Source organism: Coregonus lavaretus, assembly GCF_964263955.1.
Source record: "Coregonus lavaretus genome assembly, chromosome: 28".
NCBI lineage: Eukaryota > Metazoa > Chordata > Actinopteri > Salmoniformes > Salmonidae > Coregonus > Coregonus lavaretus.
Window position 1 is genome coordinate 2,700,082 of NC_140015.1, and position 13,391 is coordinate 2,713,472.

At 43.1% G+C, this 13,391-nt stretch overlaps 1 protein-coding gene across 1 annotated transcript; it reads right to left on the bottom strand.

Annotated features, from left to right (window-relative positions):
* Positions 1–1,412: 1,412 nt before the first annotated feature.
* On the bottom strand, positions 1,413–13,103 carry LOC311104288 (histone acetyltransferase KAT8-like). The gene is made up of 11 exons (XM_084146088.1): positions 12,743–13,103; positions 12,139–12,213; positions 11,813–11,991; positions 11,567–11,620; positions 11,284–11,448; positions 10,985–11,074; positions 10,604–10,744; positions 9,954–10,047; positions 9,409–9,559; positions 7,795–7,949; positions 1,413–2,794 (listed from the first exon to the last, which is right to left on the bottom strand). The coding sequence occupies exons 1-11, from the start codon at positions 13,071–13,073 to the stop codon at positions 2,730–2,732; spliced, it is 1,500 nt and encodes a 499-aa protein (XP_084002214.1). The 5' UTR covers positions 13,074–13,103; the 3' UTR covers positions 1,413–2,729.
* Between the last annotated feature and the right edge of the window lie 288 nt (positions 13,104–13,391).

The window sequence follows — 13,391 nt, forward strand, 5'->3', positions numbered from 1 at the left end:
TTGTGTCACTGGCCTACACACAATACCCCATAATGTCAAAGTAGAATTATATTTTTTGAAATTTTTACGAATTAATAATAATAATAATAATATGCCATTTAGCAGACGCTTTTATCCAAAGCGACTTACAGTCATGCGTGCATACATTTTTGTGTATGGGTGGTCCCGGGGATCGAACCCACTACCTTGGCGTTACAAGCGCCGTGCTCTACCAGCTGAGCAATATGTCAATATATGAGTCAATATGTCTTCAACCCTTTATGGCAAGCCTTAAGTTCAGGAGTAAAAATGTCCTTAAGTCACATAATAAGTCGCATGGACTCACTCTGTGTGCAATAATAGTGTTTAACATTATTTTTGAATGACTACCTCATCTCTGTACCCCACACATACAAGTATCTGTAAGGTCCCTCAGTTGAGCAGTGAATTTCAAACATAGATTCAACCACAAAGACCAGGGAGGTTTTCCAATGCCACGCAAAGAAGGGCACCTATTGGTAGATGGGTAAAAAAAAAAAAAAAAGCTGACTGAATATGTGAAGCATGGTTAAGTTATTAATTACACTTTGGATGGTGTATCAATACACCCAGTCACTACAAAATATACAGGCGTCCTCCTAACTCAGTTGCCAGAGAGGAAGGAAACCGCTCATGGATTTCACGAGACCAATGGTGACTTTAAAAAACTGTTAAAGAGTTTAATGGCTGTGATAGGAGAAAATGGATCAACAACATTGTAGTTACTCCACAATACTAACCTAAATGACAGTGAAAAGAAGGAAGCCCATACAGAACATAAATATTCCAAAACATGCATCCTGTTTGCAATAAGGCACTAAAGTAAAACTGCAAAAAATTTGGCAAAGAAATTAACTTTGTGTCCTGAATACAAAGCCTTGTCTGGGGCAAATCCAACACAACACATCACTTAGTACCACTCTTCATATTTTCAAGCATGGTGGTGGCTGCATCATGTTATGGGTATGCTTGTCATCGGCAAGGACTAGGGAGTTTTTTGTAGGGATAAAAATAAACGGAATAGAGCTAAGCACAGGCAAAATCCTAGAGGAAAACCTGGTTCAGTCTGCTTTCCAACAGACACTGGGAGACAAATTCACCTTTCAGCTGGACAATAACCTAAAAACACAAGACCAAATATACACTGGTTGCTTACCAAGAAGACATTGAATGTTCCTGAGAGGTGTAGTTACAGTTTTGACTTAAATCAGCATGAATATCTATGGCAAGACTTGAAAATGGCTGTCTAGCAATGATCAACAACCAACATGACAGAGCTTGAAGAATAAAAAAATCATAATGTGCAAATATTGTACAATCCAGGTGTGCAAAGCTCTTAGAGACTTACCCAGAAAGACTCACAGCTGTACTTATTGACAATGGTGATTCTAACATGTATTGTATGAGATATTTCTGGATTTTATTTTCAATACATTTACAAACATTTCAAAAATCATGTTTTCACTTTGTCATTAAAGGGTAGTGTGTAAATGGGTAAAAAAAAAAAAAAAAAAAATATTTGGCCTGTAACAAAAGGTGGAATAAATCAAGGGGCAAAACTGCCTCTTACTCTTCATACTGGACACAGAGACATAATAAATGGTATCCACAAGTATCCCTTTAAGACGGTCCTGAAACAGTGCAGCTCAGCTGACTAGTAAGTGTTTGCCTGACGACTCACCCTGACTTTAATTCTGCTGCTCTATAGATCGCTACATACATTTAGTCAATCTGAAACTGTGACTTCAAAATGAGGGGCGTTGTACAAAACAAATTCATCAGCTATTGGATCGTCTAACAAATCTAACCAATCAGAGTATCAAAGTTGATAACATCATCATGTAGGCCGGCTTTGGCCCAACCCATCGGTTTCTGGGACCAATCAGAACGGTCTGAATGTGTTCGCATTCTAGAAATTGTCGAGGAGGCAAATCCAGACTCATGGTGGAGAAGAAGCGTTAGTTGGCCGGAGCGATGTGGGTGAGTAGCCAGGTAAAGTAAGTGTACCGGTATTCAGGTATGTTAGAGCAAAAGTCTGCAAACCTAACACTAGGAGGAGTGTTGTCCACCCCTGCCGTCCCATTCAATTCCTTTAACTTCTTATCACCACCATGACTTTATAGGCAAAGTCGTTAAGACAAGTGTCTTACGGGAATTTGTTGAGAAAATACCTAATGCCTCCATGTGAAATCTAATACCAACTGCTTTCTCTCACTTCATGTCATATCACTTCACACAATTGAGTAACAACTGTGTGCCATATAATACCATTGTTATTTAACAATTTTGCCATTTTTTTATTGCATCCCCTGATTGTTATTAGCGGTATTTTTAAAGCATATAGGAGTAGTCTTCACTCAGTCTTCATAGTAGTTGCTTCAGGTGCCTTTGCACCCCGCCAAGGGGAAAATATATCTAGGAGAAACACTGCTATTGAGTCGAGTAGAAATCATGTCAGTACAAATCACTAGGTTCAATGAAAGAGAAAAGACCATCCAAGTGAATATCACTATTCTTGTTTATTAAAAAAACTGAAAAAAGACTGAAGGATGCTAGTAATATACTATATATAATGTTGGTTCCTCTTTACAACAAATAGTTTAAACTGGGGAAAAATAGAACAAGTGGAGGGAAGGAGGGATTTGGAGAATGAATACCATGCGTGTGTGGGTTGGTTGGGTGGTCTGGCATGATGTCAGCAGCTCCTCCCCTCACTTCTTGGAGAACTTGGCTTGCTTATGTTTGGGTGGGGCCCATTTCAGACACACTGTGTCAACTGAGGAGACAAGAGAAACACTAGTCAGGCTTACACACACACAGAGTGGTACTATGACGTCATCCTCATGAGACAACAGCATACTGTATACTAGTGCTGAGCGATTACGGCTTTGAGGTCGGTTCGGTACAATTATTTTAAAAATAATCCTGTTTTCATTTTTTACATTAAAATGCACTATGCATTTGTGGGTTGAATATTGTAACACAGAATAAAACAATTAATAAAAAGTCCCATGATGGTAGTGACTGCCCATTACTGCTTATCACACAGTGCATTCGGAAAGTGTTCAGACCCCTTCACTTTTTCCACATTTTGTTACATTACAGCCTTATTCTAAAATTGATTACATTGTTGTTTTTACCCCTCATCAATCTACACACAATACCCCATAATGACAAAGCAAAAACAGGTTTTTAGAAATTTCAGCAAAATTAATATAAAAAAAAATATATATATATAATATTTACATAAGTATTCAGACCCTTTACTCAGTACTTTGTTGAAGCACCTTTGGCAGCGATTACAGCCTTGAGTCTTCTTGGGTATGACGCTACAAGTGTGGCACACCTTTATTTGGGGAGTTTCTCCCATTCTTCTCTGCAGATCCTCTCAAGCTCTGTCAGGTTGGATGGGGAGCGTCGCTGCACAGCTGTTTTCAGGTCTCTCCAGAGATGTTAGATCGGGTTCAAGTCCGGGCTCTGGCTGGGCCACTCAAGAACATTCAGAGACTCTTCCCGAACCCACTCCTGCGTTGTCTTGCCTGTGTGCTCAGGGTCGTTGTCCTGTTGGAAGGTGAACCTTCGCCCCAGTCTGAGGTCGTGAGCACTCTGGAGCAGGTTTTCATCAAGGGTCTCTCTTTACTTTGCGGCGTTCATCTTTCCCTCGATCCTGACTAGTCTCCCAGTCCCTGCCACTGAAAGACATCCCCACAACATGATGCTGCCACCACCATGCTTCACCGTAGGGATGGTGCCAGGTTTCCTCCAGACGTGACACTTAGCATTCAGGCCAAAGAGTTCAATCTTGGTTTCATTAGACCAGAGAATCTTGTTTCTCATGGTCTGAGAGTCCTTTAGTTGCCTTTTGGCAAACTCCAAGCGGGCTGTCATGTGCCTTTTACTGAAGAGTTGCTTCCGTCTGGCCACTCTACGATAAATGTCTGATTGGTGGTGCTGCAGAGATGGTTGTCCTTCCGGAAGGTTATCTCGTCTCCACAGAGGAAATCTGGAGCCCCGTCAGAGTGACCATCGGGTTCTTGGTCACCTCCCTGACCACGGCCCTTCTCCCCCGATTGCTCAGTTTGGCCAGGCGGCCAGCTCTAGGAAGAGTCTTGGTGGTTCCAAACTTCTTCCATTTAAGAAAGATGGAGGCCAATGTGTTCTTGGGAACCTTCAATGCTGCAGAAATGTTTTGGTACCCTTCCCCAGATCTGTGCCTCGACACAATCCTGTCTCGGAGCTCTACGGACAATTCCTTCGACCTCATGGCTTGGTTTATGCGCTGACATGCACTGTCAACTGTGGGACCTTATATAGACAGGTGTGTGCCTTTCCAAATCATGTCCAATCAATTGAATTTACCACAGGTTGACTCAAAATCAAGTTGTAGAAACATCTCTAGGATGATCAATGAAAACAGGATGCACCGGAGCTCAATTTCAAGTCTCATAGCAAATGGTCTGAATACTTATGTGAATAAGGTTGCACCTCTGGGTAAGACTTTTTTTTGCCTATGGCACATTCTAATGCCTTGATTCCATCTGAAATACACAGCAAAATTACTGATTACTTTACCTCCCAGATTGGATTGGGGGGTTAGGGGGCAGTGTATTGTTAGTTGTTTTGGATATTGCCTAGGTTTTGGCCTATATGATCAGGACTATTTTCTAAGTAAGATAACATTTAGCGTTTAACATTTTACCTGTCATCTCGAGATTAAAGTGTTATTTACAGTTTTACTGTATGAATTGCCACAATGATGTTTGTTCTTCAAATTATGTATTTTATTAAAACAGAAAAATGAAGTAAATAGCTCACATTATCTTGAAAAATAAAAAGGTGTTTTTCCAGATTTGAGTTTTTCCACAATTTTTATTTTTTATTTAACCTTTATTTAAATAGGCAAGTCAGTTAAGAACAAATTCTTTTTTACAATGACCCCAGCCAAACCCTCCCCTAACCTGGACAACGCTGGGCCAATTGTGTGCTGCCCTATCGGACACCCGATCACGGCCAGTTGTGATACAGCCCGGGATCGAACCCTGGTCTGTAGCGACTCCTCTAGCACTGCGATGCAGTGCCTTAGACCGCTGCGCCACTCAGGTTTTCGCTCTTAACGTCACACTTTGTTAATAGAAAAACAACTAAATTGTATGTTACAAAGCTTAAACCACATCAGGAGACCACTTCTAAGGTCTGGGAAAAAATCTCATCCATTTTTATTTCTGGGTGTAGTTACCCTTTAATTCAAGTGTGCACCTAGCAAGAGGCTGTTGTTTAGCTGTGTTTTTGTAGGGCACGTGATGGTAGAAACAAATACCCACTGGATTTATGAAAATAATCATGATATCATTCTGCCAGGTAAGTATAGGCTACTTTCTAGTTACCATTTAATTAGTTTTTGGGAAAGCCTTTCCATCTACCAGAATACTTTTCATTAGCATCATTGCTAACGGCTACACAAAGTGTTAGATGCGTACACCGCACATACAGGGGAATTCTCGTTGTTTATTCAGAAAGTTGCAAGAAATACAAATCACTGATGCATTCTGTTCATGTCTTATGATAAACTTGGGCAATTAATTAATACATTTAGTTGATTCTCTACTAAGGCAATACATGTTTTAATATTGTTGAATCCCATTTTAATGCCTGGATTCCATATTCTGGCCAGAATTAGGCTCTCCACTACCCATTGCTGCGGTCAAAACATTCGATGAAAACATCTTCATCGAATGTTTTCATAATGTATCTGTAGATAATCGCCAAAAAGACTAGGCCTCCCAATAGCCTATCCAAATTAGGGAGCCAAATGAACGGCTTTCTCACCGATGCGATTCGATAGGCTACAGTGACTGACGAGACGAGAGTCACTCACTTTAGCGTCACTGTCTGGCAAGCCCCGACATCCTAGGAAAGGAAACCCTTTGGTTTACTTGTCCCGATGTGATACCATGGACATATAACCATTTCGCATGATCTATGGGCAAAGGATATAGGAGATCACCTATTCAGTCAGTTCCACACCTTTTATAAACTAGTCAACACTTGCTCTTAAGTTGTCAAGCAACGCAAAATAAATAATCTACTATGTGTCATGACTCTGTGTGGCTGGCTATGTGAAACACGCGAAAGAAAATAACTGACTGTCAGAAAACAATAGTTCGGCTAAGTCGTGGATTTCAACTCATCGTTACCACTTACATTACATTGGTCGGGCAAATTAAAGAGCATCATGCTCTCTCCCTCCTCCGTGTAAAGATATTTGACTGCAACCACAGATCTGTATATAATGAGGAGATGCTCATGTCTTCGCCCTAACAATAGCAGGCAACAAGCTTAGCTCCAAAATAAGCCCATAGAAACACATTGGGCTTATTTTGGACAGATTTTGGCAAGAGTGAAACCTCTCGCTTCGCCTCTTCCTCTCTTTTCACTTCCCTGTCGTCGCTCGATTTGTCACTGGACAAGCACCTATCCTATCAACAGATCGCTAGAAGATGCATATCGTTCATTCTAGCAGGAGAGGGCTCGACGGACTAGCGAATTTAAACTTAAATGAAAAGTTGCCTAGCTAATATGAAGTGGAAAATGGAAAACACCGTCTGTCTCTTCCCTCCCTCTCCGTATCTGCCCCACATAGACCGGACAAGTAGGCGCGCAATGAATTATGGTCATTGTAGTTAATTACCCCATTTTCTGCGCTAAACTATGTAGAATATTGGCCTGTTGGAAACTACAACTCCCTACTACGTCGCACAGTTCGGGCTTGATCTGATTTATCTCTAGAGAAACTGCGCATTGAGCTCACAGACAAAAAACCGAACGAAATGAAATTCAAATAATTGAACCGACATCTGTCAATTAGCTCAGCACTACTTTATACACATTAATGCACACAACACACACCCTTCTTTCAGCTGTGCCAAGTCAAAGAGAACCGTGAGAAACAGGAGAGAGTGGGACTGGGAGAAAGAAGGAGAGATGTGGCTGTGGTGGGACCCACAAGTCTTTAAATTCTGTGTTTTCCTTCTTGCTTTCACTTATCAAGTCCTTCAGATAAGAACTCACTAAGGAGAGGACTGGGGGTTTGTCTCAAATGGCACCCTATTCCCTATATAGTGCACTATATAGGGAATAATAATAATTAGGTGGGTGCTTAGATTTGTTCTATTTCACACATGTACAAGTGTGTAATATACGCGTGTGAATTGGACATTTGTTTTTTTGCATATCCCTGAGACACCCTCGGAGAGTGGGGTCAGAGCCGGGGATCAGCCATTATTGACTGCGACCCTGAAGCAATTAGGGTTAAATGCCTTGCTCAAGGGTACATCAACAGATTGTTCACCTTGTCGGCTCAGGGATTCAAATCTATTTTGATTTGTCACATGCGCCCGAATACAACCTTACCGTGAAATGCTTACTCACAAGCCCTTAACTAACAATGCAGTTCAAGAAATAGAGTTAAGATAATATTTACTAAATAAACTAAAGTATAAAATAAAAAGTAACAATAAAATAACAATAACGAGGCTATATACAGGGGGTACCGGTACCGAGTCAATGTGCGGGGATACAGGTTAGTCGAGGTAATTTGTACATGTAGGTAGGGGTAAAGTGACTATGCATTCGAACCAACGACCTTTCAATTACTGGCCCAACGTTCTTAACCGCTAGGCTACCTGCCACCCTGGGGGGGGCATTCGGGCTCTGGTCAATAGTGCACTATATAGGGAATAAGGTACCATTTAGGAAGTGAAAAGGTAACGTGTCTACCTGTGATTGGCGGCTTCTTGTACTGGGCACTCTTGAGGTGTTCTTCAACCAGTTTGGGCGTGACACAGATGACGTGCTGGCCCTTCCAGTATTTCACCATGTTGAGGGACTGCAGCGTACTGATGATGTCACCCTGGGTGATACTGGTCATCTGACTGTGGAGGGGGAAGAGCATTGAGAATCTGGGGCTGAGTGTGTGTGAGGTCATATGTGTACAGGTATGACGTGGAAGTACTTGGCATATGTACAAGTGAATGCAAGTGTACCTATGATGTGTATGTGCAAGTGGATGGATATTCACATCCATGAGGATGTACAGTGCATTCGGAAAGTATTTCCACATTGTTACGTTACAGACTTATTCTAAAATTGATTAAATCAATCTACACACAATACCCCATAATGGCAAAGCGAAAACAGTGTTTTAGAAATGTCTGCAAATTTATAAAAAATGCAAAAACAGAAATACCTTATTTACATAAGTGTTCAGACCCTTTGCGATGAGACTCGAAATTGAGCTCAGGTGCATCCTGTTTACTACACCTTGACTGGACATGATTTGGAAAGGTACACACCTGTCTATATAAGGTCCCACAGTTGACAGTGCATGTCAGAGCAAAAACCAAGCCATGAGGTCAAAGGAATTATCCATAGAGCTCCAAGACAGGATTGTGTCGAGGCACAGATCTGGGGAAGGGTACCAAAAAATGTCTGCAGCATTGAAGGTCCCCAAGAACACAGTGGCCTCCATCACTCTTAAATGGAAGAAGTTTGGAACCACCAAGACTCTTCCTAGAGCTGGCCGCCCGGCCAAACTGAGCAATCGGGGGAGAAGGGCCTTGGTCAGGGAGGTGACCAAGAACCCGATGGTCACTCAGACAAAGCTTCAGAGTTCCTCTGTGGATATGGGAGAACCTTCCAGAAGGACAACTATCATGTCTGGAGGAACCCTGGCACCATCCCTATGGTGAATCACGGTGGTGGCAGCATCATGCTGTGGGGATGTTTTTCAGCGGCAGGGACTGGGAGCCTTGTCAGGATCAAGGGAAAGATGAACGGAGCAAAGTACAGAGAGACCCTTGATGAAAACCTGCTCCAGAGTGCTCAGGACCTCAGACTGGGGCGAAGGTTCACCTTCCAACAGGACAACGCAGGAGTGGCTTCATGACAAGTCTCTGAATGTCCTTGAGTGGCCCAGCCAGAGCCCGGACTTGAACCCGATCCAACATCTCTGGAGAGACCTGAAAATAGCTCCCCATCCAACCTGACAGATCTTGAGAGGATCTGCAGAGAAGAATGGGAGAAACTCCCCAAATACAGGTCTGCCAAGATTGTAGCATCATACCCAAGAAGATTTGAGGCCGTAATCGCTGCCAATGGTGCTTCAACAAAGTACTGAGTAAAGGGTCTGAATACTTTTTTTTAGCTAAAGTTTCTACAAACCTGTTTTTGCTTTGTCATTATGGGCTATTGTGTGTAGATTGATGAGGGGGGAAAAACAATTGTATCCATTTTAGAATAAGGCTGTAACGTAACAAAATGTGGAAAAAGTCAAGGGGTCTGAATACTTTCCGAAATGGTGAAATGAAAAAGGTTGTGTGTGTGTGTGTTTACCTTAGGTCTTTGATGGAGAGCGTGCCCCTGAAGTCCCTGAGGATCTCAAGCAGCACCCAGGACCAGTAGCTCCTGTAGCTTAGCTTGCCCAGGTCTGACAGGGGCTTCTCTGGAGAACCCACTGTACTCTCCAATTTAGACAGCTCATAACCTAGAGGGAGAGAGAGGAGAGAGAGCACGTGATAGTGTGTGTTATAGCTGGGACGATAAACCGAAAATGATCGTCACCAACCAAACCGACCATTTAGCGACAACATTTTACTGATATCGATAATAACGATAAGTAGCCTTTACGGGAGCAATGTGGAGTTTGAAATGGAATAAGCCTAAGCCTGCTAATATGAGCTATTTCTAACGGGACAATTGCTAACATTCAAAGTAGCAGTAGTAGTTTAAAGGGTAAAATAAAATAACTGGTGCATAATAATTGTATTAACTTATCGTACAATTTATCGTTAACCTTATAATTCAGTCAATTTATCGGATTTTTGTCCATATTACCCAGCTCTAGAGTGTGTGTGTGTGTGTGTGTATATCCCACTCACTGAAGGCTATGAGGAACTTTCCGTAACCTCTGCGCTGGTAGGGCGGGAGGGTGAGGATACACGCCACGTTATTCCCATCTGGCGACTCTTTCTCCTGTGGATCACACATAACAGGCTCAGCTTTTATAGGCCAATACTATACCAGTTACCTGTTCACCTAAAACAATTAACAATTTCCTTCAGATTTGGGACTTTCCTCAAGACATGAGACATTTGAATAACAATCAGGTAGCTTAGTGGTTAAGAGTGTTGCGCCAGTAACCGAAAGGTCGCTGGTTCTAATCCCCGAGCCGACTAGGTGAAAAATCTGTCGACGTGCCCTTGAGCAAGTCACTTAACCCTAATTGCTCATGTAAGTCGCTCTGGATAAGAGCGTCTGCTAAATACAAAAAAATAAAATAAAAAAATCTGTTACTAATCTCCCCCCAAAAAAAACAGCTACATTACAGATATCAGTTTTTACTTTGGACAAGCAGCCACAGATATCCCCATCCCAGTACTGGGACCAGTGTTTACTTTGGAGAAGTATCCCACTATTTGTGCTCCCATATAACCCCATCCCTGTACTGGGACCAGTGTTTACTTTGGAGAAGTATCCCACTATGTGTGCTCCCATATAACCCCATCCCTGTACTGGGACCAGTGTTTACTTTGGAGAAGTATCCCACTATGTGTGCTCCCTGCCTGTTGACTTCAGTTAGGATGTAAAAGACAAAAGGCTCCACGTCAAAGTACAGGGTCTTGTGGTCCAGGAAGAGCTTGGCCAGTAGACACAGGTTCTGACAGTAGATCTACAGAAAGAGACAAGGGTCAGTATTACCATCAGTGGGTTTGTTCATTTTAATACATTTTGCAGATGCTCAATGAAGTAGAGTCGGGTGTGTTAGTGCTGGGCTGGAACAAACATATGCAAACCAGGGGTACCCCCGAGACCTAAGTTGAGAGGTCTAGGTTGTTATTGTTCCCAGTTGCTTTCAGGCCACAGTTTGGGATCATTCTCTGTGGTCTGGTCCTGCCTCCTGTGTTCTTACCTTGTGGTCGCGTCCATCCACTTCGTAAACAGAGATGTTGCTCCGCCTGTAGATCTCTTTCCCAGGAGGCTGCCTCCACTGACATTGGGACTGGAGGATCAGATTCAGTGAGGAAGAGAGGAAAGGTAGAGAGGAAGTAGAGGTGGAGAAGGATGAAACATGAGTATGTGGTTCAAAGCTTTTCAACTATATATTGGTAAAATAGAAGTGCTAGTCTCCAATGCTAGATGGTAATGAAAGCCAACAGCAATGCTGAAGCTAACAGTGCTTTTAAACTGTTGAAGCTGAAAGTCACTGACCAGGTGGTATCTGAAGGTCTTCTCGTACTTCATGTACTTGAGGCAGTACTCGCAGATCCACAGCTTGGGCTGCTTGCCGTAGTCCTCTGGGAATGGGGAGAAGTACCAGGCGTCAATCTCAAAGTTACCAATCTGGATCTTGTCCACGTACTTCACTTTAGTGATCTGGGTGAGAGGGAGCGAGGCAAGGACACATTTATACTTCTCCCCGCTCTAGGAATTGTATTGTTTTACTACTACATTTATCAAAATGGTGTCTAACATTAGAACTACACACGCTTACAGCCTCATGCTCCTTCTCCAGGGCAGCTGTGGTGGGGTCCATCTCTGCGTACGTCTGGAGGGTGAGAGGACTTCCATTAGAAAACCGAACAGAGGGAGCCCATTTAATATCTGAATCTAACTCATCTGACTGACAGAAGAACAGTTTAGAAATGTACAAAGTGGATTTGATCCCCCACCGTGGGGGTATGTAGTCCAGAGGCTCAGGCTGCTGTGTTCACCACTAGAACCTCCTGCACTAGCCTACCTTCTGCACGTGGTTGATCTCATCATGTTTGCGTTTCTGGTTGCGGGTGATCTTCCTCTCAGGCTGTTCCCCCAGCTCGCCCCCTCCTCCCCCCTCAGCGATTTTTGTCACTGCGTCCTTCGCCGTCTTGGTCAGTGCCAGGCGAGCCTTGCCCACCCACTCATCCAGACGTCTGTTAACTACAGGGCCAGGGGAGAGGTAGAGAGAGAGGGGTGGAGGAGGAGAAGGAAGACATGATAAAGGGAGGTAGAGGAAAGTAGAAGGAGAGGTGTATGAAAAGATAGAGGAGCATGGAAGTACTGTGTGTGTGTGTGTGTCCCACTCACATCCAACATAGTGTACGTAGAACTCCTCTCTGCCCTCCTGTTCGTTCAGCCTGGACTGGATAACTTCAGCAGAATCTGAAAGAAAGAGGTTGAGTTTTACTGAATTAACTGTAGCGATCTCAGTAAAAAAAAAAAAAAACACATCTAGCTAGCTAGCTAGTTTACAGCTCATAGAACTTGATGGCCTTCAATGTACACTATAAACAAAACCACAATTTCACAAATCTAATGTCCAAGAAGCAAACTTGAACTTGAGATCACCAACAATAAGTCGATAAAATACCTGCACAGTTAAACATTTCGTGACTAAGTTCTCTATCAGTCTGAAGATGGTGGTCCTCTGTAGCTCAGCTGGTAGAGCACGGCGCTTGTAACGCCAAGGTAGTGGGTTCGATCCCCGGGACCACCCATACACAAAAAATGTATGCACGCACGACTGTAAGTCGCTTTGGATAAAAGCGTCTGCTAAATGGCATATTATATTATATTATATTATTATGGTGAACCAGTCGGAACGCACTGATAAATACACTAGTGTTCTGCCGCTACATTACAGCCTTATCAAACGTAGTTAACTATTATTGGCTTATAAACAAATACTTACGCCATGTCTTGTCGGCTCGCTGACATAAATACGTCTCTCCGATTTCGACTGACACCTCTTGTTCCCTACCCAACAACACTCCTTCCCCGTTGCGCTGAGGAATCGAGTCCCCGGCTTCTCTTTCCCGATCAATGGCCTCCGACTCGTCCTCCTCCCCGCCACTGCCATTAGATGAACAAGGGGCTTGTATTCTGTTGTCCAAGTCTTCCCGGTCCGTTACGTTGTGTCCTGGGTCGATTTCATCGTCCATTCGGTCCTCTGGAAGATTGTTGTTGTAGTTATTATCTCGAATATGACGCTCGTTCGTCGTTAGCACTGTTCCGGCAGACATCTTGTCTTATTTCAAAACACTGCATGCCCCCGGACGATATGAGTTTGCGCAGTGCAGAGGGGGGCATTCTCCACTTTTCTAAACACGTTGCTCTTCTAGCAGATCTAGGATCAGATTATCTTCCCCCATTCGCCGTACATTGGGGGGGGGGTGGGGAGTAATCTGACCCTGTATCAGTGCTTAGACTGAGGAAAAGTGCACTGTGCTGGCAAATTTGCCAAACAATTTGATTCATTCAATCAATCAGTCCACCATTCAATCAATCAAACAAACATGTGTTATTTGTGTAGGAGGGAAACGTTCTCCGGAAAACCGTAA

What these genes read in the sequence shown, in the direction of transcription:
- LOC311104288 (XM_084146088.1), bottom strand. Translation starts at nt 13,073, where the DNA reads ATGTCTGCCGGAACAGTGCTAACGACGAACGAGCGTCATATTCGAGAT. An exon ending in CTACGTACACTATGTTGGAT is followed by an intron (nt 11,992 to 12,138) that starts GTGAGTGGGACA and finishes CTGGCCCTGTAG; the next exon opens with TTAACAGACGTCTGGATGAG. An exon ending in AGATCAACCACGTGCAGAAG is followed by an intron (nt 11,621 to 11,812) that starts GTAGGCTAGTGC and finishes CTCACCCTCCAG; the next exon opens with ACGTACGCAGAGATGGACCC.